The following is a 26,683-nucleotide window of genomic DNA, read 5'->3' as shown; positions in this document are numbered from 1 at the left end:
TGGCATGTTCTTGTGAGAGCATAGACATACATATGACCTAAACCACAAACACATTATTTCATTTCATTTTATGTGCTGTGTGTCGTGAAATAAGTGGGAACCAGTTATTGGCCACGAGTCCATGTCAGTCCCTTTGAAGTCAGTGGGACTGCACAGAATGCAAATCTTCCTGGATTTTGCAGTAGTGGATTTCTGAAATAATGGGGACAGTATCTCCAACTGAGAAATTTATGCCAGCCCCTCATTTTGGAAGGCAATGATGTATAAATCACTGCTGTATCCTAGATAGACTTGTTGGATAAAGGCCCATTTTTAAGTTTACCAGTAGACTTGCCACAAGAGACATGGGCTTTGTGTCACCTCTACTTTGAATTTGTGTTTTAAGATCCATAGGCACCTTATATCCCATCTGTGTCTGTTACTGTCTGACACAGCTATCCTAAGCTGGGATGATTCCCATCAGGAAACCTCTGGAGGTTAGCACAAATAGTTTAGACTAGACATTGAAATATTTATAGCTGGAATTAGGAGAGATGAATTTTCCCATCTCCCTTTTCCTTACTGCCCAAGCTGCACTATTACTGGGAATACCCAAGCAAAAATATCCTCTGATGTGGCAAGTGAGGTCTTACACAGAGATCTATCAAAGATAATGAGACTGCACCCCCTGAATTAATACCTGGAATTCAAGGTGAGGCCTCAGGCCACTGCCTTGCCTGTGTGGGGTCTCCTGGAGGGATCCATGGGATCCATGATGGTTTATTGGCTTATAAAATCAAATGCTAAGCTCACCAAGTGCCAGAGAAGATGTGGGAACATTGTTAGTGAAACCATTAGTGCATGGAGGGAAACAGAACAGACGTTTCAGATTGATGCCGGTTTTATTATTTCTGACTTCAAGCCATAATTGAACCCCTGTTGCTTATTTAAAAAAAGAAAGTGAATTGATGATGTCCCATTTAAAAAGAAAATTTCTGAATATGAGCTGAAATTAGTCTGCTTTCTGTTTTAATATTTTTCTTTGAAGAAATTGCTCTGTACACTAACTGGAAGCATTTAAAGGCACAACTTCTGCCCTTGTTCCATGTTATGTAAAATGCCATTGACATGTCATGTGCCTGATGGTAACAGGGATAGAACTTTGCCTCAAGACATGTGTCAGAATAGTGTTGAACCCCTCAGTGCTTCAGCTGAGCTCTCACAGGGATTGTGTTGCTGAAGTATTTCTGAACACATCACTGGGACTTCTTGTAATCCATCCTCCTTCTTTCCAGATATGGATTCGAAGGAGTTATTCTCTCCATCTATGGACTGGATCGGGAAGATCTGCATTGTGACAAAGATGACACTTGTCACTTTCAAAAATCAGAGGCCATCCTGAAAGAACTGGATGTAGAAAATGCCAAACTTTACCTGGACTTCATTGTTCTCGGAATTTTCTTCTTCTCTCTGCGCCTGATTGCCTATTTTGTTCTCAGATACAAAATCCGAGCAGAGAGGTAAAGGAGAAGCAGCTCAACCAATGCAGTAGGGAGATCTTTAGCCATGCAATAGAGGGCACTTGACATTGTCTCACTGTGGCAGGCTGGTCCCCAGTGCCAGCCAGATGCTGTTCTGACCGAGCCCATGGAGAGCCACAATGGGATAGTGGACATACAGTGTTAAGCCAATCAGTCCAGTTGGGTTGGGTCACATTTTCATTACACTTTCTAGCTTTAACTAGGAAGAAGAACTAGAAGGGAATTTTTCACCACAGAGTATCAAAACTGAGGCAGTGTACTGTAATAAAAAAACCTGCCTGCAGGAGCTTTCCTTATGAAAACCAATTTTGGGATAAAGTGACTGGGATAATAGTCCTGGTAGCCAGAGTAGTATAATGTAATCTTTAGTTGACAAGGTAATGAGATGCAAAATGAGGAATGCAAAGAAAATAGGATTCTCTCATCTTTTTAAATCCAGAGTTTCATCTTTGCAGTTTTCTATATATTATTTTGCAATTCTTTTTCACAGAATGACCCCTTCTGGCCAAAAGTCTGTAAATGTATTAATAAGATAAAGAAGTCTTTTTAATATGGGTACTTTTTTAAAGCAAACCTAAAGTGATTCAAGTAATTATTTTTGTTTCTGTCTGAATTTAGAATTTTGGTGCTTTACTTGTCGAGCTGGTCTCATATCTGAAAACTGTAATGATAGGAGGAAAAGGCAGATTCTGAGTCTGCACTAAACCTGTGGTCCTGTTTGGAAGCATCACTGAATAGCACACACGGTTAGACATGTTCAAGCTGTCACTGAATGGTTGGAAAAAACATTATTTTGCAGTGTCTTTTAAATCCTTGGTATTTGTGATATTTAAAATACTAACTCTGCTCATTATCTGTTTGATCTACCTCCTGTGAATGAAAAAATCAAAGCACTCTGAGGCTCCTTTTTTTTCTTAAATTGTGAACACAGAATCTATCCCTAAAGTGATTGTTAAAGCCTTGATGGAGTGCAAGAGCTGTCCAGAGATCAAAGCTTGGGGTACTGTATTAAAACACTTGTGACTGCCTCAGGCAGCAGCAGTCATTTTATCTGCAACACACTGTGTAGAACTCTCCTCAAAACCCAGAAATGACCTTGTAATCCTGCACATCTAATTATGCCAAGCAGTTTTGTTTTCATCCCGAAGTCCAAGTGCACAACATGGGAATTAATAGCTAATTGATCTGAACATCAGTGAAACTGTTGGTTTGTGTATCTCATCTTTGTAAATTTGGCAGAGGGAGTTCTGGTTCCAGGCTGATGTGAATTTTGCCACTGATTTTCATGGATTTGGATTTTCATGGATTTGGATTTTCAACCCAAAGTGAAACTGCAGGACCCATACTCATGTTGGACACCTTGGTGAACGTCAGTGCAAATTCCACCACCTTCTGCCATTCCTGTGATTTTATCTTGGTGTCCCAGACCTCCGAGTGAGACTTACACATTCTGGAAATGCATTATTCCTGCCAGGATGCTGAAGTCTTGTAGTTTAGAAGCAGCTCAATGTCAGGAAAACATGCAGGAGCTCAACAGGTCGTGGCAGTAGAGTAGATAAGGGGGACCTCGTGCAGTCACAATTCATGGATTGTTTTCAAAGGCTCCATGGCTACATCTATACTAGTGAAATAAATAGTGCCAGGGCCAGCTCTGTTAGTCCTCAAACGACTGGGACTGATAGGAATGGTGCCTGTACTGACTTCTAAACAGAGCCCAAACATTGCCTGGAAAAGCTCTGGCTGTGCTGGGCTGCAGCTCTGCCATTGTTTCCCAACTTTCCTGGCCCCTGCCCAGGCTCTGTTTAATTTACCAATACAGAATACATCTATCTGATAAACTCAGGACATTTTGAATTAAGCCTGTGTTCTGGAAGACTTTAAATCAAGTCACATATTTTAGGAAGGTTAGCTGAACCTTCCCTGAAAGTAAGATTGACCTGTGAAAGCAAGGTCAATCTTCACTGTAGAAGAAAACCAAAATCCTTTCACAGCTTCTTTGCATAATTTTTTGTTGCTGTTTTTTCTCAAAAAGCTTTCGTACAACTCTGCAGCTTTTCCAGGCATAATCACAAGCAGGTATGAACCTATATGGCTGTCAGATGTGAGAAATTAAGAATTTTAGCTATTCTAAATAATACCCATAACTGTGAACAGTTTGTAAATAATTCACAAGGCTGAAATCCCTTGGCACAACGTGCCTTGATTATTTCAAGACTTCTCCAAGTATTTGTGAATATTTTACAGGCAGTTCAAAGGCTGTTTGCAAGCAGACAAAAGGCTGCATTTGCCAAATGACTTTGGTTGCACAGTGCTGGTCCAGCTGCAGGCTGGCTGAGTGTGAGACAGTGTGACATCCAGGGCATTGAATACCTTCAGGGCTTCATGTGTTGTGTTTACCAGCACCACGTACCAAATACCACACTGACAGTCCCTTGCAGAGTGTTCCAAAGGAGGTAACTTTGCTGACATCTCAACACTGTTGGCTTACATGATGCTGTTTTCCCCCAGCTAGACCAGCTTAGCAGCACGAGTTCCTGGGATGCTCTCTTGTTTTCTGTGCCTATTCCTCTGTCTGTAGACTTTATTATCTTACCTCTTTAGTCTGAAACGTGCTCTCCTGTACTGTAACTTCATATTGTGTTATGGTAGTCAAAACTCTAGTCCTGGCGGGTGTTCCTAAGAACATGCACGCTCTGGAATATTTTTTGTCCTTTTTTTGGGGGTAGATATGCTTTTCCCCAGCCATCTGCTGACAGCACTTAGCTGAAAGTTACTATTCTAAGGAACACTTTCAGATGGTATTATCCCAGTAAAGAAATAATTCTCTGGGAACTCAATGGTATGCATAGATGAGATAATCATTCTTTCCCTCCTTAGCTCCCAAATTAATGATCTTTCTCTTGTCACTACTGTGGGACAGAAGTATTTAAAATCCATCCCAATTATGTTTTCATATACTGCAAAGATATTTAGCATAGTCTCAGGCTGGCTTTTTTTCTCTTTAAGTGGAAATAAATTCTAGCAGGCTGGTATAAAATGCATTCCCAGGTTAATGGGCTGAGCATTCATGTGCTGTTGTGTTAAGCAGCACATTGTGAAGCTCTGGAGGCTTCACATGGAAGAATAATAAGATCAGCAAGGTTCTAAAGTCTTCAAATCTTCAGTTTATGAAGCCATATATAAAGAGCCATAACCTGTTTGAAGTCAATGCCATTATTACAATTTGAACAAGTCACAGTCTGGCTAAAAGTTGCATAACAGGCTAAGGGTTTCTAAAGGTCACTTGAGGACTGAATATATTGATTTCTGTTGGGAATGCAAGAAGACTTTAGTGTTCTGTTGGCCTCCTTTTTCTATTTTGACTTGTTTTGACATGTTGCTTTGGTTACTCTGTGCATGAGTTAAGACTTTAGGTGCTTCATATTCTTTTTGTTTTTCTTTGTGGGAACTTGCAAATGATCTGAAACACCCTGGAAGTTTCTAAAAATAACTTGAAACATTTTTAGTTGCAGTTAAATAAAATATTTGGAAAACAGATTCTACTTATAAGAATTTGAGAAAATTTTATCTTTGTAGGTCAAAGGGAGTAACAGAAGAGTGTTTGGTGCTGAAATCCCCTTCAGCTCTTAGAATGTGGAGCCCAAGTTGTCTATTTTCATTAAAAGAGAGGAATATATAAACATGTAATAGGAGAACTGGTTATGTAAGTGGGAGATAATGAACACTTGAGTCCAAGTACTGGGTGTATCAGGTGATTGACAGTTCAATTTATGCTTTTATGTCAAAGTCTGTGTTGTCAACAGAAATGAATGTTTTACTAAACATTTATCCTTGGAAAGAAGTGTGGCATACACTTCCCTGTGCCATGCCCTGCCTCTCTCACAGAGGAGATCCTACCTGTCATGTTTACACAATGCTAGAGGGATGCTTTTGGTTCTCAGAATCCGAGAATCAGAGGGAAGGCAAACAAAGGAGATATCCTGGTGGGGAGTCTGTTACAGGCAACCCAACAAGGATGGGGAGGCAGATGAAATACTCTGTAAGAAGTCTGGTCATCTGAATAGGGAAGGACTGGTGGGTGATGTGATGATTGGAGATCATCTTGGACACATCATAGAATCAGAATCGATTGGGTTGGAAAAGACCTCCGAGATCATCAAGTCCAACCCTGGGTCCAACTCCAGTCCCTTTACCAGATCATCCAATTTCAGTTGAAAAACCTCCAGGGATGCGGAATCCACCCCTTCTCTGGGCAGGCCATTCCAATGCCTGATTACTCTCTCTGGAAAGAATTTTTTTCTGATCTCCAACTTCAATTTCCCCTGGCAGAGCTTGAGCCCGTGCCCCCTTGTCCTATTGCTGAGTGCCTGGGAGAAAAGTCCAACCCCCACCTGGCTAAAACTTCCCTTCAGGTAGTTCTAGACAGTGCTGAGGTCACCTCTGAGCCTCCTCTTCTCCAGACTAAACACCCCCAGCTCCCTCAGCCTCTCCCCATAGGACTTGTGCTCCAGTTCCTTCTGCAGCCTCGTTGCTCTTCTCTGGCCCCGCTCCAGCCCCTCAAGATCTTTCCTGAACTGAGGGGCCTGGAACTGAACACAACACTCAAGGTGTGGCCTCACCAATGCAGAGTACAGGGGAAGGGTCACTTCCCTGGGCCTGCTGGCCATGCTAGTTTTGATCATGAATTGACAGGTTTTTGTTCTTGTGGGGATAGGGACTGAGATCAGCAGAACTGCTGCCATGGACTTCTGGAGAGCAGACTTTGGCCTGTTTGGGAACCTGGTTGACAGAGTCCCTTGGGAGGCCATCCTGAAGGGCAGAGATGTCTAGGAATGCTGGAGATTCCTAAGAAGGAAATCCAAAAGGCAAGAGCAGACCATCCCCATGTCCCAAAGGTGAGCTGGCAGGGAATAAGACTGGCCTTGTTGAGCAGAGAGCTTTGGCTGGAACTCAGGGAACAAAACAGAGTGTACCACCTTTGGAAGAAGGGCCAGGCAACTCAGGAGGACTGCAAGGATGTTGTGATGTTCTGCAGGGAGAAATTAGAAGGGCCAAACCCCAACTAGAACTCAATCTGGCTGAAAAAAATAAAAAATGCTTCTGTAGATACAGCACTAAGGAGAATCCCCATCCTTTCCTGGATGCCTTTTTCCTACCAGAACAACCAAACAGGGTGCAATTGCTCAGGAATTTCTTTCCTTTAGTTCTGTGTGGAGATCCATTTAAAAAGTCTGTTCATGTGAAAAGCTGTTGGGAACTAGAAGTGGGCAGAAAGTGACACATGACGTGTCCTCTGTAAAAGTTTGTGCCAGGCTGATCCTCCAGGTGCCCATGACACCCACACAGCACTGGGGAGAGCAGGAATTAAGTGCTGAGTGTCACTGAAGTTAATCATGAGCTCTGCTATTAGTGGACAGGGGCAGTAGAATTTTCAGGGACCAGCTCCTACTGTCCTCCTAAATACCTATTTTCATAACACAAGAGGTTGTTGTATTGTATCCCACTGAGTGATTTTTATAACCCCACATACCATTCTTCAAATTACAAGTCCAGAAGTCACAGGTTGAGCCTGCAAGCAGAGCAAGTTTCATTTTAATTGTTTAATACTTTATTTCTGTTACTGTACCTATTTCACATAGAGTTTCTGAAGGAGTAATGATACCATAGAGCCCAAAATCTGCCTCCAGTGGTTTTGTTACTTTGAAATCTTAGGATGAATGATAATTTTATGCAGTTGTCAGCTATAGAACCTTCCTTTAAGATATTCAGATCTCTGTTGAGACCTGTTTCCTTTTAAAAGAAAGGGAGACCAGGCAAAATGTGTCTCCTTTGGCACGAGACATGCCCATGGCTCAGCCTGCATTCTCTATTGTTTATGCCTTCAAAATACATCACGTTTTTGTCAACCCATTTTTTTCTGGGGGCTCCTGTGCAGCTCAGCCCATCCCTACCAATTGTCTGTGTCCTTATTACTGGATATCTGTGGTTGCTGTCCATGTGGGGGGTGAAAATGAGCTGCTTGGGAACACTGTGAGATAGTCAGAGGTGGAGGGATGACTTTCGGACTTCTTCGAGCTACCAAATACCCAATGTGCTGGATCTCTGGGTGTGCTTTACTCTTTCAAGAAGAAAAAACAAAACTAAAATGTCTTTCTAAGCAGATTGCAAGGCAACATGGAAGTTTTTACTTCTAAATTTGATGTGGTTTTCTACTTCAGTGGCATCTGTGATGCCTTTTTTCCTGACCCCATGGTAGCTTATTTTAGTAGCCCATTTAGGATAATCAGTATACAAACTCCTTTCTATTACTTCTAGAAACAACTTTTCCTGACCTCGGTGATAATTGTACCAATCTTTAAAAATGTGAATTAGTTGTTGAACAATTTAAAAAAATATGGAAAAAAATGATCTAAAATTATGGTAAAAGCAAATTAAGAAGATTACACTGATACATCTAAAAAGAGTACAAGTCCTGCAGTGGAGCCAAGCCTTTGCCTGTGTCAGTAAAGATCTGTCAAATTCCTTACCTGAGTCAATTGACCTTATTGTGAGATACTGCCCTTGAATCTGTCACTGAATTATTTAACATTTGGTTCTTTTGTTTTTAAAGCAAGAGTCAATGCAAGGTATGATTTTAAATCAGCGTGCTAAAGTGTGCATATTCTGTATATCTAATATGTCATTGTTGTCTCTTGTTTCTGTAATGCATTTGCATTACTATGAATCAGTTTTATTATGCTTCTCTAGAGACTATCGCTGCCTGCACGCTGTGATATATTTGCACTGTTGTAGATATATATATACATATATATAGTTATATTATACAAACCATGTCTTTTTCAGGTTGCTTGTTACCTTTGTAGTTTACGCTTACCAGTACAGTGGACCTGAGTGAAAATGTGGGATGTGGGGCATTCTGATGATAAATTACAGTAATAGAGAAATCTTTGTATATTTCTGTATACTTAATACCTGTAAGAAGAGATTTGTATGTGCATTATTTTCCAAACTAGGGCTTTGTTTTCTGAGACTAGAGAACATTTATGATAATGTAACAAAAAAAAAATCAAATAAAGTGTTATTATTTTCAGACAGATGCCTTTGTCCCTGTTCTCTCCCAGAGGGAAGTGGCAGGTATGTTGCTAGTGACACCTTTTCACTGCCTTCTCCTTGATTCTGGCAGCCAGTGAGAATGTGGAATTGCCTGTTTCAGATCTAGATTGAGGTGGTTTCAGGTAAGCCCAAATACAGGAATGTTAGAAAATAGGCAGTAAAAGTTCTTAAAAACATTAAGTGCAGTCACACTGTGGGTTGAAACTTGATGATCTTTAAGGTCCCTTCCAACCCAAACAGGGCAAGCATGAGCAGGTGCTTCTCTGAGAAACCCAATACAATGAGAGGACTTCCTGAACCAGTGGAATTAATAACCTTTATCTTTTCATCCATCTTTGGTGGATTTTTCTTCCACAGACTAATCTGCTGTTCATCTTGTCCATGCTGCCTGCAAGTGGCAGCAGATGTTCCCCATGCTCTTGCATTCCAGGAGGCAGTAAAGGATCATGCCCTGTTATCCTTCACTCTGGAATGTATGAATTTCTTTCTCCCTTCTTCCCTGCTGAAGAGGAGCCGTGTTTTATTCTGCCAGTTACACCTGCCCATTCCCTATTTTACCAAACACTGTTCAGCCACACCTGTGCTATTCTTCTGCAGCTTTCTGTGCATTTCTGTCACCATGAGAGTCTCAGCTACTTTCAAAAGCCAGTATTTTTGCTGCTGTGTTTCTCCTGCAGATCCACATTGGCCAAGAAATTACATGTTTATTGTTTCTGCTGGACTTCTGCTTCTTATTGCACTGGCAGGGAAAATTCTTGAGCAGAAAACTCAGCCTGTGTAAGGCCTGAAGAACAGCAGTGTCTGCAGGAGGTTTTGGTGTTGGTGTCTTGTGCTTTGCCATATATTTGGTTTGGATGGATGGCTTTTCATGCAACTGTAAGGCTGTTCCATAGTGTTTGTATGTTGGACTTAAAGCCAAGCCCAGGTAAAATCACTGCCCTTGTGCCAGCCCTTCTGACCATCACAGCAACAAAATCACCTGCCTTAATCACCACAGTTCAAGGATAACAGGCCTAACTTTTACAAGTTAATTAATATCCAGTCATAAATAACATGAGCAGTGATGGCTAAAGGATGAATTGTCCTAAGGATGCAGTAGGCTTGGATTTTTAAGACATTTTTCTAATTATAAAAGGGATGATACTTTATATTACATTTTATAGGCTTGCAAATAATACTGGATTGAAGGAGTTATAGTCCCAAAAACTAAATGCCTCCGTGCACCAACTGTTATCCATAGATCAGGAAGGGAAGAGGAGGAACAGGAGTCTTTCATAGCCTGAGTGGCAACATAAATGACTTTTAAGTATATTGCAGTTAGTGCTATGAAATAAGCCAACCATAAACTTCTCATTAGCAACACTGCAAAAATTAATATACCTCACATGCAATTACCATCCATTGTGTACTCCAAATGGGTTCATAAAGAGCTTTGGAAAATAAAGGAAATTTTATGCTGCACTTTCTAGTAGCTATCCATTTAAAAGCTGCTTTGGAATGCAGGTTGAAAGGCATGGGAAGCCAGGGAAGGGGTTACAGTAAGAAGGATTGCCTTGTTCAGCATGGGAGGGTACTGGGATGTGAGCAGTGCCCAGGTGAGCAATGAGCAGGTGCTGTGCTGTCAGTTGTTACCACTGACACCTTCCCTTGGGAGACCCTGAATGAAGGGCCTGGTGGAGAAGAGTGTGTTGCCAGCTCTATTTAGGGCAGAAAAGCTGTCAAGGGCTGGATTAGTCAAACTGACACTAATTGCATCAATTTTTGTTATTTAGTGTATTTGAAATTTCATGGCCTCATTTGGTTTCTTTTATGTTTTTCTGTGCCTTGAGGATTTTTTCAAGATCTGTAAAATCTTTGTTATGCACTGTTAACTTTGTGCAATGGCATTGCTGGATTCCTGACGTTCCAGTTTTGTGCCTGTGCCCTCACACACATGGGAAGGCTGAGAAGGAAGTCAATACTTCATCTTTTCCACAGGTGGGAAATATTATCAAAGCATGAAGCTGACCCATGTCAGCCTCTGATTGCAAAACACCCCATGGAGTTGCACTGTTTCCCTCCAATTCTTTCTAGCACAATTATTCTCTTGTCCCACTGCCCATTCTGCTCTGCTGGGCAGGTGGAATAAAGCTCCCCCTGTTCCTAGGACCTGCTTGCTCATCCCCATGGCAACTGTAGAGTCAAATATAAAGCAGATTTAATGGTTTCATCAAGACCCTTAAAGGTGCTTTTTGTCTTTCTCCTGTGTAAGAATCAGGCAGTAACCTCAAAGTACTTAAAGAATAAACAAAAGTGACAGTAAAGCTTCTTATTTTGTTCCCTTAGTTCACTGGGACATGTATCCTAAGTCTTGGTGAAGCACTCCTTGCATGGGTGTAATGCCAAATCTGAAGAAGGGTAAAAAGCAGGGGAAATCCTACTTTGTGGCAGGAAGGAGCTGGATTTTACTCACCAAATTTCCTTCCGCAAAGGTAACATCATTTCTGGAAACACGACTGATCAAAACCATTGAATTAAAAAAAAATTGCCTTCAGACAACCAGCTCTGGTGAGATGTCAGACCCAACAAATTTTCGTGGGCTTTGAACCTTAAGAATTTCCTAGAGTTTCTGCAACAAGTTCAACAGCAAAGGTACAGGCTCACCAGCAGTCAAATACTTGGATTTGAGACTTCCAGAGCTTCATTTCAATTGTGTTTTCTCAGTATTAAATCCCTCCAAATTTCTGCTACCCAAAACAACCTTTTATTATTATGGAGATGGAAGGAAGCATATGTGGAAGGAAGCCTGGGAGACGTAACCATGAGACAGGTGGGAGCAGGACCCTGCAAGAGCCTGTCCTTGTCTAGTGTCTTCTCCGAGGGGGATTTCTGGCTGCCACATGGAGTGTGCAAAGGCTGCTCCCAAAGCACAGGAGGTTATCACAGCTATATGGATAGTCACACTGGTGTCCAGCAGAAAAATGCTTTGTTTTTCTTACCCTGTCCACCTCCGGTAAATGGAAATTCTATGAAATGAAAAAATGGAAATTTTCCCATTCACTGGCAGGGCACCCAAGGACAGCAAACACTGGAACAAACCAGTGTCCTCTTTTACATCACCTGTGAGTGTTACTGAGCTGGTTCTAGCACTTGAATGCATTCTGCATGGCAGCACACCTTCTACAGCAAAGTCTGGCTGTGTGGCTGTTGTCTTCTAGTACTGAAGGCATGTTTGTAGTCCCATTGTGTACCTGGTGGAGTGTTCTAGGACAGGGACCCTCTATGCTGTTTAAGGTGGTTGGGCAGCTCACTGTTCTGTATATCAGCACTGGCAGCTTTCAAATGCTTTAGAAGAAGGCTCAGACAGGGAAAAAGAAGCCTATGGAGTAATAATGGACTGTTCTACCCAAAGAGGACTTTTGTTTATGGCAGATTTCTGCTTGGGAAACTCACTTGAGAGCTTCTGAAACCCTCTCCTGAACTTTGCTCCTAAGGAAGGTTTTGCAGCTCACACCTCAGAGCAGTGAGTTTTCCTTTTTGAACTCAGTCTTGCAATGAGGGCAATCTCTTGGAAACTGAATCTGCATCTTGAGGTCATCATTCTGCCTGGAATGTCCTGACTTACATCTTGATGGACTCCCTCACACAAGGAGTCAGGTTTGGTTCTTGTATTTTACCTTCTGCTTTCCATTGTCAGGTTTTCAAGCTTTGGTAAAACCAGCAACTTGCTGGAGACCTGTGGCAGCACCGTGTGGTTTAGCTGCTCTCAACAGAGGAAGATTTCTGTTTCCATATTCTTTTGCACTTCAGTTTAGCCCCTTATCTGAAACCTTCCTTTAACCTTCCTTCTGAACATGAGCTCTGCCAGAGGAGTGTGTGATACTCATTGTAGCAGGGTGCATACCCTTCCTGGAGACATTTGGGAACAGGAGATGAACTAAGTGGGCACATTAAAAACCACATTTTTGGATGTGTTTGCAGTTATATCCCTTCTTCACATGGCTACAGGTTTGTTCTTTGTTGCTAGCACCCATCTGCTCTGAGCTCCTTGTCTGTCCTAGTTTTCCCCCCTGTTAATTCTCCATGTCACCCAAGTACAGCTTTCCTGCACTGCTTCAAAAAGAATGATTTCTGAGACGTTTTTCTTTGCTACAATTGCTTTAAAAACAGTAGAATATCTTCACTCACTGGAGAACCACAGGCAATCAATCTGCAATGTCAAACATGTCCTACTGAGCCTTTATTAGGAGCTGAAGCATTAGTTGCTGTCAGCTGCCTGGTTGCAGTTCAGGACTATTGGGCATTTGTGATTTCAAACGTCATTCCCTGCCTAATGGCCTCATCAGCACAAAGCCTTTGTGTCACAAATTGACACAAATGGGTTCTTGTTACAGCAGCACCTTTGCTGACGAAAATCACATTGCTGACCTACTTTGTTCCCTCCAGAAAGATATTTAGAAGTTTGTTTACCTATTCAGCTCTCACTATACAGTGATGTGGGTGTCTAATACTTGCTTTTAAAACTGATCCACTTTTGTGACAATCCTGTGTTTTGCTGGAAGAGAAGCCTCATCATGTAATTATTCAGCACCTCTCCCCAGACAACCCTTTGGGTCACTGTTGGACAGAGAGCTCAAAGGGACCACTGTTCATAGTGCCACAGGGTGATTGGCTTTAGTCAGCAATTAATTTCCATCCTGGCCACAGTCTGGGTCAGTATATACTTGGATTTTCCTGAAAAAGTCCAATAATAATAATATAGTTCCACTCGGGCTGCTACTCACACAAAAATAATGTTTCATGGCTCTTTGTTGGAAAATGGGAGCTCATTCGACAACAGAAGTCCTGGGAGCAGACACTGTTCCTGTTAAGCTCAAGGGGAGCTTTACTGCCCCAGTGCCATTGGTCAAGGCCAAAGAGCATTCCTGGATCATAGTGTGTCCCGAGGAAGGGAAGGAGGGATGCACCCCCACAAGGTGTCTTTTTCTCTCTGAGGGCTGAGAATGGGGCCCATGGACACTGACTCATGTAACGGGAGCCCTCAGAGTGATCTGAAGGGGAGAAGAAGGTCCCTGCTTCTGTAGCCACCTCTCTGCAGGTCCTGCACATTCCAAGCATGCCTGGCTTGGGATCTCCCTCTGCTCTACCGTGTGGCTCTGCCACAGGACTCCTGTAAAGGCCCTGTTACCTGGTGAAGGTACCTAATTGTGTCTCCAGATTTTGCAGTGCAGTATTATCATGAGGACACCAAATTTCACCCGGGCTGCAGCGCCAGACCTTATCCAGCAGACAACTTCAAAGACCTTCAGTAGACTCGTCAGTTTATTGCTCATATTACAACTAATATCCTACTGTATTCATATTATTGAGCCTTTGGAAGTGGTTTATGAATGACTAATTTTTACCTGTTTGGATAAACATACTCATCGCAACAGTGTACTGGGATAAAGCTCTAAGGAGACAGGTTAAGGAAAAAGTTTTATACAATGAGAATGGTAAAACTGCAACAGGTTTCCCAAAGAAGCCGATGCCCCACCTTTGGAAAAGTTCAAGGAAATCTTGGATGGGGCTCTGAGCAACCTGGTCTAGAAGAAAGGTGTCCTTGTTTATTGCAGGGGTTTGGATTAGATGACCTTTAAAGGTCCCTCCAAACCAAACTATTCTATAATTCTGTGATTTTGTCTCCACCCTTTTCTCTGTCCTTGCAACTCAACCCTGTACAATTGTTCTTCCCTGCTAATCCCTGAGCACAGCTTGCTGCTGCATTAGTCTTGTGTTATCCTTTTAACTCCCCAACAGAGCTCTGAGAGGCTCAGCAGGGCTCTTAAAGGCTCTTTCCCGGGCTCCCACTCAGCTGAGGCTGTGAAGCCTTTGAGCTGCTGTGCTGAACATTAAAGACACCCAGGAGAAAGCAGCCACACTTGCCTGGAGAGCAGGAACTTCTCCTGTGGCTCCATTTCAGGCACAGGTCAGTGCCAGGGGAACCTGTGCCTGCTTTTAGTGTTGCAGAGGCATTTCCTGGGCACAACCCATGGGACCTGAGTGTGGGGACACTGGGTAGCAGTGAGAGTGCCTGGTGGTAACAGGTGCACGTTGCACCATTAGCCAGGGCCGTGTTGGGTTTTTCAGAGTACCAGGTGGGTTCCTGCCTTCCTGAGCTGCTCCTTGCCCCACTGGCAGCAGCACTGAGGGACTGGCAGCAGCAGAAACACGGTGATGCAGAGAGCAGGAGGTGTCTGACTCAGACCAGCTCGGTGATCAGCTAAGGAGGGCATCCTTCCCTATGTCTCAAAGCGGAAAAAAAGCCCAAACCCACATCTATATCTGCATAATGGGAAATGCTGAATATTCTCAGCATTCAGAAGGATGAGTGGCCTGTGTGAAGCCACAGATCAGCTAACAAATGCAAGTGCAAGTGTGAAGTGTAACTAACACAAAAAGCTGAGTGCCGTGTTCCTTTCAGAAGTGTTAGTGCCTGCTCTGTCATCAACAGGTTGCTGAGGTGCTGAATTTTCCTGGAAACAGAGAAATGCACGTCTTTAAAATAAAAATAGCAAAAAACCCTCACAAATTGTGTCTTAGTTCTTTTATTACAGTGAAAACTTGTGCAGTACTATCCTACTGAGAGAATAAAAGCTACAAGTAACTTTTCAGGAAGGAGTCAATCCCAGGTAAAAACAGCCTAGAAATCATGGCTGTTGCAAAATACAAAGTCTGAATTGGGACCTCCATCTGTTGTTCCATTGGAGTAGATCCAAAGATTGCAAAGGTCTTGATGGAAGTTTCTCCTTTAACAAGCTGAGGAGGTGAAGAGGAGAAGCAGATTAAGTGACATGTTTTGTCTATAAATTACACAAGATGCTAGGAACTGTTTTGCCTAGATGCAGGACATCCAAAAAGCAACTTTTTAGCAATTTCTCCCAACCCCCATCTGTGCATGTGGTTCCCAACTGTGACTCAGGCCAGAAAAACCATATGATGGTGAATTGTACCCAGTACAAAACACGCTATGACTGAGGCTATTGGTTATTTATGTTAGATATGCTGGAAGGTCAATCCTAATTTAGAAAAAGGTAGTAGGGGAGCAGAAATTTCTGTAGGTTTCATTGCACCTTTCTAAAACAAAGCCTTTTATCTCTCATGATTGTAAGGTAGATGTGAGTTGGGAAGCTGCACCTCTGCTATGGCATTAGCTGAGGGCTTGAGCTCACACCTGAGCCCAGACTACCTGTGCAACCACATTGCCCACAAGTCCTCGACTCATGTGTTGGCAACACCCCCCTCCCTGTACAAGAAGCTGGTTTTTTTAGGGTTTAGCCACCTCCTCCTGCTGACACCCTGAGTGAGGAGTCTCTGGCTGGCATAGCACACCAAGCCTGGGCAGAGCATGGACCCCGCTGGGAGCACCACAGGGACACAAGGGACGATGTCTCATGCAGGGCATTCATTACCTTCCTCCGTGACACGGTGGAAGAAGCACCAGGGCACACCAGCAGGATGTGCCCTGAAGCAGCAGCCTTTCCTTGTGCAATCCCTAGCCGAGATGCCGGGGTGGCCACAGTTTATCCTGGCGTAAGGATCATTGGGACAGACTTTCTTGACTGTGTGAAGCAAAAAAAAAAAAATGGAAGGAATGAGAATGTGTTACTTCATGCTCCGTTTACCTGGTGATGTAGTTCACAACTAAAAGGCAGGACACAAAGGTGATGTCACTGAGCAGGTGTGACAGTCATGCTGCCCAGTTTCAGCCAGCAGGTTCACCCAAATCCTCACCATGACTCTCAGGCAAAGCTGGAAACCAAGGGGTGATGAGTTGCTGCTGTGCCTCAGGGACAAGAAGAGCCAAAATTTACCCCTAGAAGTGTCTGGCAGTGACTCATCTTTATCTTTCCTAGATCCAGCAATGGGGTGAAAAGCTGTGTGTCTTCCACAATGGTAACACATGCACTGGCCTCAGACCAGGGTATATTCATGCCCTGACCCAGTGCTAACCCCAGAGTACCCTGACTACTGCAGGAAGAGGACAACCCAACTTCCTCTGCATGCCAGCTCGAGTTGCAGAAAGCAGGTGGGTCATTCAGGAGGAAATCAGAGCTCTTCCAGGCAATTAAAAGTAAAATCACAAGTAAAGAGGTCTGACCACCCAGCTCAAATAATTCAGATTTCCTCTCCTGAAACAGTTCCACTCAGAAAAGCAGTTCTATGAAAGTGGCATGTTCATTTTTCAAGATTTACAAAAAATGCAAACAGTGTTCAAAAGTAAAATTATTTTTTCCTCCAGCATTTGTGATTCCTGTTGAGCAATCTCAATTTCTATCAAGTTCTGTTGGGTAACGATGCCTTTGCACCCTCATTTCACCTATGATACTGCAGAGACTGCCCTGAATTTCTCCTAAGCAGTTGTGCAGTCAGCCCAGCAAGTGTAGCTTACACTCAGTTAATTAGTGCAGCTAATTACACTCAATTACTTAACACAGTTATATAAAATAAACAGCCAGTTCTTGAGAGACTGGGACAGCAGCTCTTACCCTCTCTGAGAAAATAATGGTGAAAAATGGAAGTAGGACTTGAGAAGCTTTAGAAGGAAGAAACTAATGGAGAAAGGGATTTCCCCTGGGAGATTTCATCAAGTGAAGACTGGGAGCAAAAGTGGGAGGGGAAAAGGACAATCAAGTGCAATTATGCTGGGAAACATGAAGGAGAAGAAGAAAGTAGGAATTATCAAAACAGGTTGGAGAAAAGAGCAAAAACTTAGAAGTTACAGGGTGCCTGTGGCCTTCTGTACAGGTGTCAAAGTCCTCCTCCACCACAGAGCAAACCCTGAGCTGATGATCCCTTGCTCTACGGATGAACAAAACCACTAGTGGCACAGAAATGTTTTTAAGAAATCAGCATATGTTGTTTGATAACCAGAAGCCTGAAGGAAGAGGGAATATATTGTGTGAAGAGGATGAAGCAGAAGTTTTATGGGTAAGCAAGGTTTGACTTTGCATTTTACTGCCAGTGGTGTTCTAACAAAGGTTTGCTCTAACTTTTCTTGCCTAAGAAAAAAGAACTGCTTCCTGGTTGTACACAATTCTGGCTATTCAAACACGAGGTAAATCAGTGTTTCTGGCAGAGATATTACCTTTCTTTGGTTTAGGAGTATAGCACCAGGGAACACCATTCACTGAAGCGTTGAAGCAGCACCCGATTTTCTTGCACTCTGCTGCTGAGATTCCTGGGTAGCCACAGTTTGTCCTCTCCCTTTGGGGCAGTTTACACTGGCATTTTGCTGTTCAAGACAGAAGGAGCAAGTTACTGGGTGTCAGTTTGCACACTTGCTTGTGGAGGTGCAGGTATCAGATCCCTATTGGGAGCAATGCTCTTTCCCTAGACTCTGTGCACCTGTGCAAGTGTATGTTTGTGTTTCCTGCCAAGACCAGAACATCTGTGGTTTAAAAGCTGCTTTTAAGCTCTCACTGATTTTTTAAGGGCTGTACTGCACCCTTTGAGAGCCTGTGGTCTCACTTGCAGCCAAGCCAGCACAGCACAGTGAGGTTTGTGGATTTCAGATTGACCACATCAAGAGGGAAAACACAAGAACTTCAAACATTGTGCTAATAAATCTTGTTGATTTGCCCATCTCTTGTGAAGAGAAAAAGAGTTGAGTCCAGTGGATATTCAGACAAGTGTAAAGGTTCAAAATCTTTGCATTCTTGTGAGATAACTATAAAAGCACAGTATTCTGTGCAAATAGTTATGACTACACTTATAATATTTTCAGTCTGCTGCACAGTCATCCACAACCAAGAAATTCTGAAGCTGCCCCTGGGTTTCATTGAGTTACTTGCTTTCTACTTCTGAAGCTGTCTAAATGGCTCGTCTTTTATGAGGAGGGATATAGACTCCTTTGAAGTGGTATTCACATGGCAAAGCAGCATGAAATAATTGTCAGAAGATTATTTAAACAAAGCTGGCTCCTGTTCCAGCTCTGGTCCTGTTCTAAAGATCTCCTGGGCATGTCTGTCCCTCTGCCTTTGGAGCACATTCCTGGTTATTCCACCAACACAAGAGTTCACCTATAGTCTTTTACAATTTGCCATAGATTTCTCTGAAAAAAAATAAAAAGTAGAGTCCAGCCTTGGTGATAAATACCACCAGAAGAAACCATTTGCTGTCTGATATGATAATAAAGACAGGCTCTGTCTGCAGTTGGCAGGACTAGGGCCCCCCATACATACCTTGGGAGGCAACAGAAGGTGAATGTACTTACTTGGTGGTGGATTTCCCTCTGCCAGGGTGCTGAGGGCTATGACGAGGGTGGCACAGAGCACACAGACCACCTTGGGATCCATTGCTCCTGGCAGGTGGGTAGATGAGAGGTGCTGCCTTCTCTGGGAGCAGCTGGTTTTATACGCTCCCCGTGTTTGCCCAGCGAGGTCTGATAACATTGTTCCATCTGATGCTTCACCCAGAGGTTGGGTTTTCTTTTGTTTAATTAGGAAATGTTGCTGCGCATATTTTGATATCCTTGAGATAAATTCTTGGGCTCCTGTGAGCTATTGATCACGTATCTATTACGTACCTATAGATGCATATCTATTATGTGATGCCATAATCTATTAAATGGATGCTGCTGGGTGCCTCTGGGTGCCAAAGACTCTGACTTTGGGTGCCAGAGGTACCTCTGGGTATTCTGAGTACCAGGTGATTTCATTGCCATTAGAGTATTTCAGACCTCTGGGCAGCTTCAAATGGTTGGCACTGCTTAAAAAATGTGTGCCTATATTTCCTATGTAAGTGCATGTTCTCTGCCTGAATTTTCACCTGGTCTTAAGGTTTTGGTTATGCTTACTCTGAAACAGGTAAGGCAGGAGAGCTGGAGGTGTGACATGTCCAGGCTTCAAGAGACCACAGGGAAAACCAGGCAGGTGAAGGAATACATAAACACAGAAAGTGGGATGTGTGACTGTGAAATACTTGAGCCCAGCCAAGGCCACTGTTGGTTTCCACACAGGGGAATATAGGAAAAGAAGGTAAGATCAAGAAAAAAATAAACTCAAAAGCCAAGAGGATCAACAGCATAGAGACTCAAAAGAAGAAAGGAGAAGGCATATATGACCTCAGCCTGCCCCACAGGCACTGTGCTCATCCAGGGTCTGTCCTGAGTGTCCCAGCCAGCATTTTGGAGTTGCTGCCCTGCACAAGGTCCTGTCCAGGAGAGCCACAGCAGGGACTGCTCCCATCCCCTCTGCCCAATCCTCAGAGCAATGAATTGCTTCGCAACCCATCCATCACCACCAGCCAAAACCAAATTTCTGAAACACCAGGTTTAATCTATTAACTTCTCGACTGTTTTTCTCCTGGTTTCAAAGGTGGTCTCTGAGTCAGGCTTGGGACAACAGGCCTTGAGACTAGAATTGCCCAAGGCTTTAATCTCCTTTTTTGACATTTTTCTACCATATACTGTAACATTTCTTAAATTCCAGCTACTTCTCAACTCTTAAGCATAAGCAGAACAGTGCTAAGAAGGTGAATACAAGCAGTGGGATGGTGGGACCATCTCTGCACCTTCCCTATAGAAAGCCCCTGCAGAGCAGGCAGGGCTGGCTGCAGCCCCTTCGGTGCTCTGCAGCATCACTTTTCCCATGTTAAAACAACCAGGTAACTCTTCCTGTCCATCATCAAAAAAAGGGATTCAATGCACTTTTTAAATCTTTGTCAGAATTGTGTCTTCATGCCTTTGATTATTATAAATTAATTTGTTTTGTGCCTCATTCCTTGACAAAGTTCAAAGTGAGAACTTTCAACTTCTACAGTTCTGTTTTGCAGGCAATTTTTTTGTTGAAAAGTGGTTTCAGGAAAGTGGGAGTTGTTTTGGTCTAAAGGGAAAACTCCATTAGCAATAGAGTTCATTTTCCTGATGGTTAATTTATTTAATACTTCATGGAGTTTATTTATATCCATCCCTGTTTAACACATGGATAACACCTCTCACTGAAAGTCACAATTCATAAACCAGACATTTTGTGTATCCTTCATTTCACAAGACACCAAGGTGGAGGCAGGAGCAGACAGTGTTCCATCACTCATCAGTTCATGGCACAGGTTATACCTTCATCATGTAGAGAAAACATCAGAGTTAACACTTAAAAATCCAGTTTTCTCAGACATGTAACATCAGCAGTGCTCCCAAAGGCCCACCACGATGCCCAGTCCAGAGAAGCCATCAGTAATTTCTCCATCGGATTTCTTCCCATAGTCAAGGAGTGAGTTTGGCTGAAATGTTGCCTGTGCATGAGAGGAAATCTGTCATCCCAAGGGGGAGAACGCGCTGCTTTTGGACCTCCATGGAATTCTCAACAGATTATCTGCCCATCGTGTGAGTCAGGTGAAACTGCAGATAACATTAGTCCCTCCTGCTTCTTTCTAGACATTAATTAAGTCCTTATCTGCTGGCTGTCACCTCCTGGGCCTGATCCCAACCACAGGCACAAAGGCAAATCTACCCCTGAGCTTTCGCTGCGGAAAGAGAGTTTGATTGGCATCTTAAAGCAAACACACCGAAAGAAATAAGCTGCTTGATTTCTGCCAGGGGATTACTTTAAGATCTTTAATATGTTTATATAACAAAGCCTTGAAAATTATCTGGGGTTTCCCTGCAAATGTGTTTCCTTCTGTGAGGCCAGTGCCTACCTAAACCTTTTGGTAACTCGGCATAGGGCACTGAGGCTCTGCAAGTGCCCACGGCCAGAAGGGGCTTGGAGGGCTCCTTCCTCCTCTCCAGTCTCCCTGTTCTCCCTCACCACCCTCCTCTGGTCCCACAGGGCTCTTGCTGTGGTGCTCTCTTTTCCTTCTCAGCAAGGACATGGAGAAATCACCACAGCTGCTCTGGATCTTGCTGCAGATCAGTAACAGCCTGCAAGTCTTTATTCTGCTAATCCAGAATTTTAGAGGATGTGGGTAATCTTTTTCTATCTCTTTTCACTTAAAACAAAGAACCATCAAGCAACAGTTGGACTTTCATCCTAAAGGGAATGTTTTTTCCTGAAGGAAATTTCATTTTGTGGTAATTGTGCTGACCTGAGAAATCTGTCATTGAACAAACATCACATGTCATTGGGTGACCCCACAAAATACATCCCAAGTTTTGAGTGCTCCCTGAAATAAACCCTCATAAAAGAGGAAAAAAATCGGGGACAAAGAAGAGGTGTGTCTTCAATTTGTTCCTTCCAGCTGTGCAAGGGGCTCTCAGCAGGAGAGACCCAGGAGCAGGGATAGTCTGACAGCACCACTCAGGTGAAGATCACTTCATGCTACTCAGTCACTCTAGGACTCATTTTTATGAATGAGTTTCTAGAACCCACAGCAATGAGCAGCATTTTGCTCCCTTATCTTTAGGCTGTTTGCCTTGTTTCACAGCAGCCACTGTTGCCCTGCTATGTGTCCCTTCTCCTTTGGAGGCACACAGAGGGTGGTGTGGGGAACAGGCAGTGCAGCTGCTGCTCTGCCCCACAGCATGGCCTGTAGGACCAGGCTGTATTTTTCAGGGTGTACTTCCCATGGGGCATGTAGGACCACGGTGTGAGGCTGCCCATGAAGAGTTATATGAGCAGTTTATGTATTACCAGCACAAACCCCCTCTGTGTGGGTATCACACATCCCTGATGCATTGCACCATTTACTGCATAGATGATAAACTGCATCATTTATCAAAAGCTGTCCTGTATCAAGAATAGCGTGGCCAGCAGGACCAGGGCAGTGACCCTTCCCCTGTGCTCTGTGTTGGTGAGGCCACACCTTGAGTGTTGTGTTCAGTTCTGGGCCCCGCAGTTCAGGAAAGATCTTGAGGGGCTGGAGCGGGTCCAGAGAAGAGCAACGAGGCTGGAGAAGGGACTGGAGCACAAGTCCTGTGGGGAGAGGCTGAGGGAGCTGGGGGTGTTTAGCCTGAAGAAGAGGAGACTCAGAGGTGACCTCAGCACTGTCTAGAACTACCTGAAGGGAAGTCATAGCCAGGTGGGGGTTGGTCTCTTCTCCCAGGCACTCAGCAATAGGACAAGGGGGCACGGGCTCAAGCTCTGCCAGGGGAAATTGAAGTTGGAGATCAGAAACAAATTCTTTGCAGAGAGAGTAATCAGGCATTGGAATGTCCTGCCCAGAGAAGGGGTGGATTCCCCATCCCTGGAGGTTTTTAAACTGAGATTGGCCGTGGCACTGAGTGCCATGATCTGGTAAAGTGACTGGAGTTGGACCAAGGGTTGAACTTGATGATCTCGGAGGTCTTTTCCAACTCAGTCGATTCTATGATTCTATGATTTGATGGGCTGCAGCAAAAGTAGTGTGGCCAGCAAGAGGAGAGAGGTGATTCTGCCCCTCTGCTCTGCTCTGGTGTGCACCTGCAGTGCTGCATCCAGCCTTGAGACTCTCAACATAAGAAGGACATGGACCTCTTGGAGCAAGTCCATGAAGATGATCAGAGAGGTGGAGCACCTCTGCCAGGGAGAGAGACTGAGAGGATTGGGATTATTCAGTCTGGAGGAAAGAAGGTTTGGGGCAGAACTTAGAGCCTCTTCCAGTACCTAAAGGGGTTCTGAGAAAGCTGGAGAGGGACTTTACAAGGGCTTATAGTGACAGACAAGGGACAATGGCTTCAGACTGAAAGAGAGAAGAGTTAGATTAAATGTTAGGAAGAAATTTTTTGCTGTGAGAGTGGTGAGGCCCTGGAACATGTTTCCCAGAGAAGCTGTGGCTGCCCCATCCCTGGAAGTGTTCAAGGCCAGGCTGGATGGGGCTCTGAGCAAACTGGTGTAGTGGAAAGTGTCCCTGCCCATGGCAGGGGATTGGTACTGGATGATATTTAAGGTGCCTTCCAGCCCAAACCATTCTGTTATTGATCCCTGCTTGGGAGCAGTGAGCATACCCTGTCATTCCTGGTCTAAATGAGGGAGAGGGCTGTTAGTCAAACTCATTTTGACTAAATGAGTTAACCACAGAAGCCTTCAGACCAGGATGATATCTGTCTATCTACCAAATAACACTGTGGGCTCAAAAAATAAACAGAGAAAACCCTACATCTTAATTCTGGGAACAGACAGTTCAAAGATCCACATCTTTGATAAAGAACCCTGCTAGAGATGTATTAATGCAGAGGTCAAAACCAACTTTCAAACTCCTTCAGGGGAATTTTGTAAAAGAATATGTCCTTTCTACAAACCAGAGGGGTTTTTGTCACGTTTCTGTGGCCATCATACTTGCACAAGGTAAAATGAAAAAGTAATTATTCAAGGTTAATCAAATATATGACCCAGAGCTGAGTCAGATTTAAGGCCTGAATTTCAGATCCAATACATTGCAAAAAGGTTTGGTTGTGACTGCAAAGCTCAGTGTCAATTTAGAAATACAGATCTGAGCCTGTAATTTTCCCTAATACTTCTGGGATCTCCAAGCAGCCCATGATATTGGAATTGCCAGAATTTGCCCTTTTTATGATCACAAAGCAACACTAGAAAATGATTATTTTTCCTGAGATGAGATGAGGACCAGCCTGTGGAGAGAAGGACACACTGACTGTAACCAGCCAAGCAAAGAAATATGCATTTTTTTTCTTTCCTAGACCCAACAGTTTTGCAGTGACCCAAAGAGGGGAAGAAACTCCTGAGAAATACTGATGAAGATCTGATTCAAGATGTGGCCACTGTGAGGTCTCTTTATGATGGTGGTTGTGATGCATTCCAGTTTATCCTGCCCCAGGCAATAAGAAAGTCCAAATCCCAACTTATTACCTTCTAAAAACAGAAACATACACCATACACTTATTAAATGGAACTCAAAGGAAGAGTAAAATGGGTGAAATGTTCACAAACAACAGGATGCCATTGAAAGACACAATATGAAAGATTAAGTAAATATTTACTATCAAACAAAAAATAGGAAGAGAGTGTCCTCAGGCACACATACAGACCCAGAATAATTAAATGAGAGACTAAAGGGAGTTACTAGAAGAAAAACAACCTTTTTTCAAAGTCAAATAAAGAAAACAGAAAAAAAACCCTGACTGTAGGAAAGTAAAATCATAAAGGGTAAACAAATAGCTTCTTTTGAGACAGAAGACAAAGATCAGTAATCACAAGGAAGAGAAGAGGATTTTTCTCATTCAACATACTCATAAATGATCAGTAAAGCTTGGTGAAGAACAAGGCAATGAACGTGCTGATGGCTGAGAATTATTTCTCATATTTTTTCAGAAGTGCCCCTAGCTGAACAGTTGTAGAAATATCTTCCAGATATTGACTGGTGATAAATGGCAAATTAATTGCAAAGTAAAGTGCATGGAGGAAGAGTAACCTAAGTATATAATCACCAAGACGGGCTGCAAATTAGCTATTGTCACTCACACAGCTTTGCATCACTGTGCATATGCCAACTGAATAGTCCAGGCACCAAGAAGGCAAATTGAGTTTCAGTAGATATTAGGAAAGGGGCCAAGTACAAAGCAGAAGACATCATTCTGATACTCCCTGCTGCTCCAATGCCCACGTGGCTTTGGGAGGTTCTGCTTGCCCTGACTTAAAAAGGAGATGGTGTAATTAGAAAAGATGCTGAGAAAATCCCTCTGGCTCATGGGAGCAATGAGCTACAGAAAAAGATTTTGAAGAGTAGATCTTAGAAACAAAGTTGTCACAGAACAGACAGGGAAATTTTCTTCTGGATGAAAACAGGGCGGCAAGCAGAGAGTGGGAGACAACAGATGATTTTCACTGTGGGGAGAGGTCACGAGTAGGGACCTTTGCAGCTTAACAAACTCATAAACCATCTGGAAGAGGTGGCAAGAGGGTAAAATTTGTTGATGACACGATAGTTCTGCGTTAGTAAAAGTATGAGCCTGTTGCTGAGATGGATTGTGCAGAATGGAATGACTGCAGAGTTAGGTGGCAGGTGATGCTTCATGTCTGTAAAGATGAAGGGATGCACACCTGGGAAAGGAGCAATCCTACCTTTTCAAATAAAATGATGGGCCCTGAGCCGATCGTGATCACTCGGGTTCATGTGAGTGCAGTGTAAGAATGACATGAGCATATGGAGAATAACAGACAGGTTTGTGAAAACATCAGCTCAGTGCTTAGCAACCGTGAGGAAAGCAAATGGCAGGTTAACAATTAGTAGGGATAGAGAATCTCAGATTCACATGGTTTTATCATCTTATGAACTAAAACTGTGTCTACTTTTTTGTGCCATGTTCTCAGTTTCTAGTCTGCAAAAGGTCCCCTGATGGGGATGGTGGGATGGGGCAGCATCTACACCAGGAATGCCCATGTATCTCCAGGCTGCAAGCTCCATACAGGTCACAGGAAGGAGAGCTCATGGTCCCATGTAATCTAAAAGTCCAGCTGTTATGTTCAAAGCCTGTTAGAATACAGTTCTTCACTGAGCATGTAGGTACAATGCAACTGAGCTGTGGAGCTTCCCCTCTGCAGCTCTTTGTGGATGTTAAAACTTCCCACAGGTCTGAAAAGCAACTGGATCAACTCATTAAAAAACCCCATGGTTCAGGGCTATTAAGTCCCCAAACTACACATCTTTCTCAGGAAATGTCTAAGCTGCAAAGCTCTGCAGTTTGGAAAGATATTCTATTAAAGTATCACTGCCTGTGGCTGGTTGAACTTCACCAAATATTCCTTAAAATTTCCCAGAATACAACCACCATCAATAAAATGGTGGAGCTGGAGTAAGGAATGAGAATATGGTGTGTAACTGTATTCTCTTCACTCCTCCTTGAAGTTTTCATGTAAGAACCTGTAACTGCCCATGCATGGCACAGGGAACTGGGCGAAGGATGGGTTAATTTAGTCTGGGCGATCCTATGATTTTATCATTGCATTTTTGATTTTCATCATTTCTTAGGGACATCTTTTCAAACTCTCCTGAACTGATGAGTTCAATCACATGGTGAAAGTTTTGAGCTCAAAACTAAGTGGGTTTAACACTGACTCTGCTAAAGGAGTCCTGATTTGGAGAATTGAAGATGCTGTGATGGGTGGAGTTTCACAGATAATTCTGAGACTCACCAAACCCCAAACCAAATCCACAAT

The 26,683-nt window shown here is 43.3% G+C and overlaps 2 protein-coding genes across 3 annotated transcripts in view; one reads left to right on the top strand and one right to left on the bottom strand.

Annotated features, from left to right (window-relative positions):
* ABCG1 (ATP binding cassette subfamily G member 1) overlaps positions 1-8,616 on the top strand; it is a 55,377-nt gene extending 46,761 nt beyond the window's left edge. For both annotated transcript variants that reach the window (XM_071566444.1, XM_071566453.1), the window contains exon 15: positions 1,275-8,616. In XM_071566444.1, the coding sequence (XP_071422545.1) occupies positions 1,275-1,503 (229 nt within the window). In that variant the 3' untranslated portion in view covers positions 1,504-8,616. The remainder of the gene's footprint in view (positions 1-1,274) is intronic.
* Positions 8,617-15,098: 6,482 nt separating this feature from the next.
* Positions 15,099-19,045, bottom strand: LOC139678216 (trefoil factor 2-like). Its single transcript, XM_071568883.1, has 4 exons — positions 18,868-19,045; positions 17,740-17,886; positions 16,064-16,213; positions 15,099-15,127 (listed from the first exon to the last, which is right to left on the bottom strand). Exons 1-4 carry the CDS (start codon positions 19,043-19,045, stop codon positions 15,099-15,101), a joined length of 504 nt encoding a protein of 167 aa, XP_071424984.1.
* Positions 19,046-26,683: the final 7,638 nt, after the last annotated feature.

The sequence above is a fragment of the Pithys albifrons genome, chromosome 1, assembly GCF_047495875.1.
Source record: "Pithys albifrons albifrons isolate INPA30051 chromosome 1, PitAlb_v1, whole genome shotgun sequence".
Taxonomy (NCBI): Eukaryota; Metazoa; Chordata; class Aves; order Passeriformes; family Thamnophilidae; genus Pithys; species Pithys albifrons.
The sequence above is the reverse complement of the archived record's forward strand: the minus strand, read 5'-3'. Positions and strand labels throughout refer to the sequence as shown.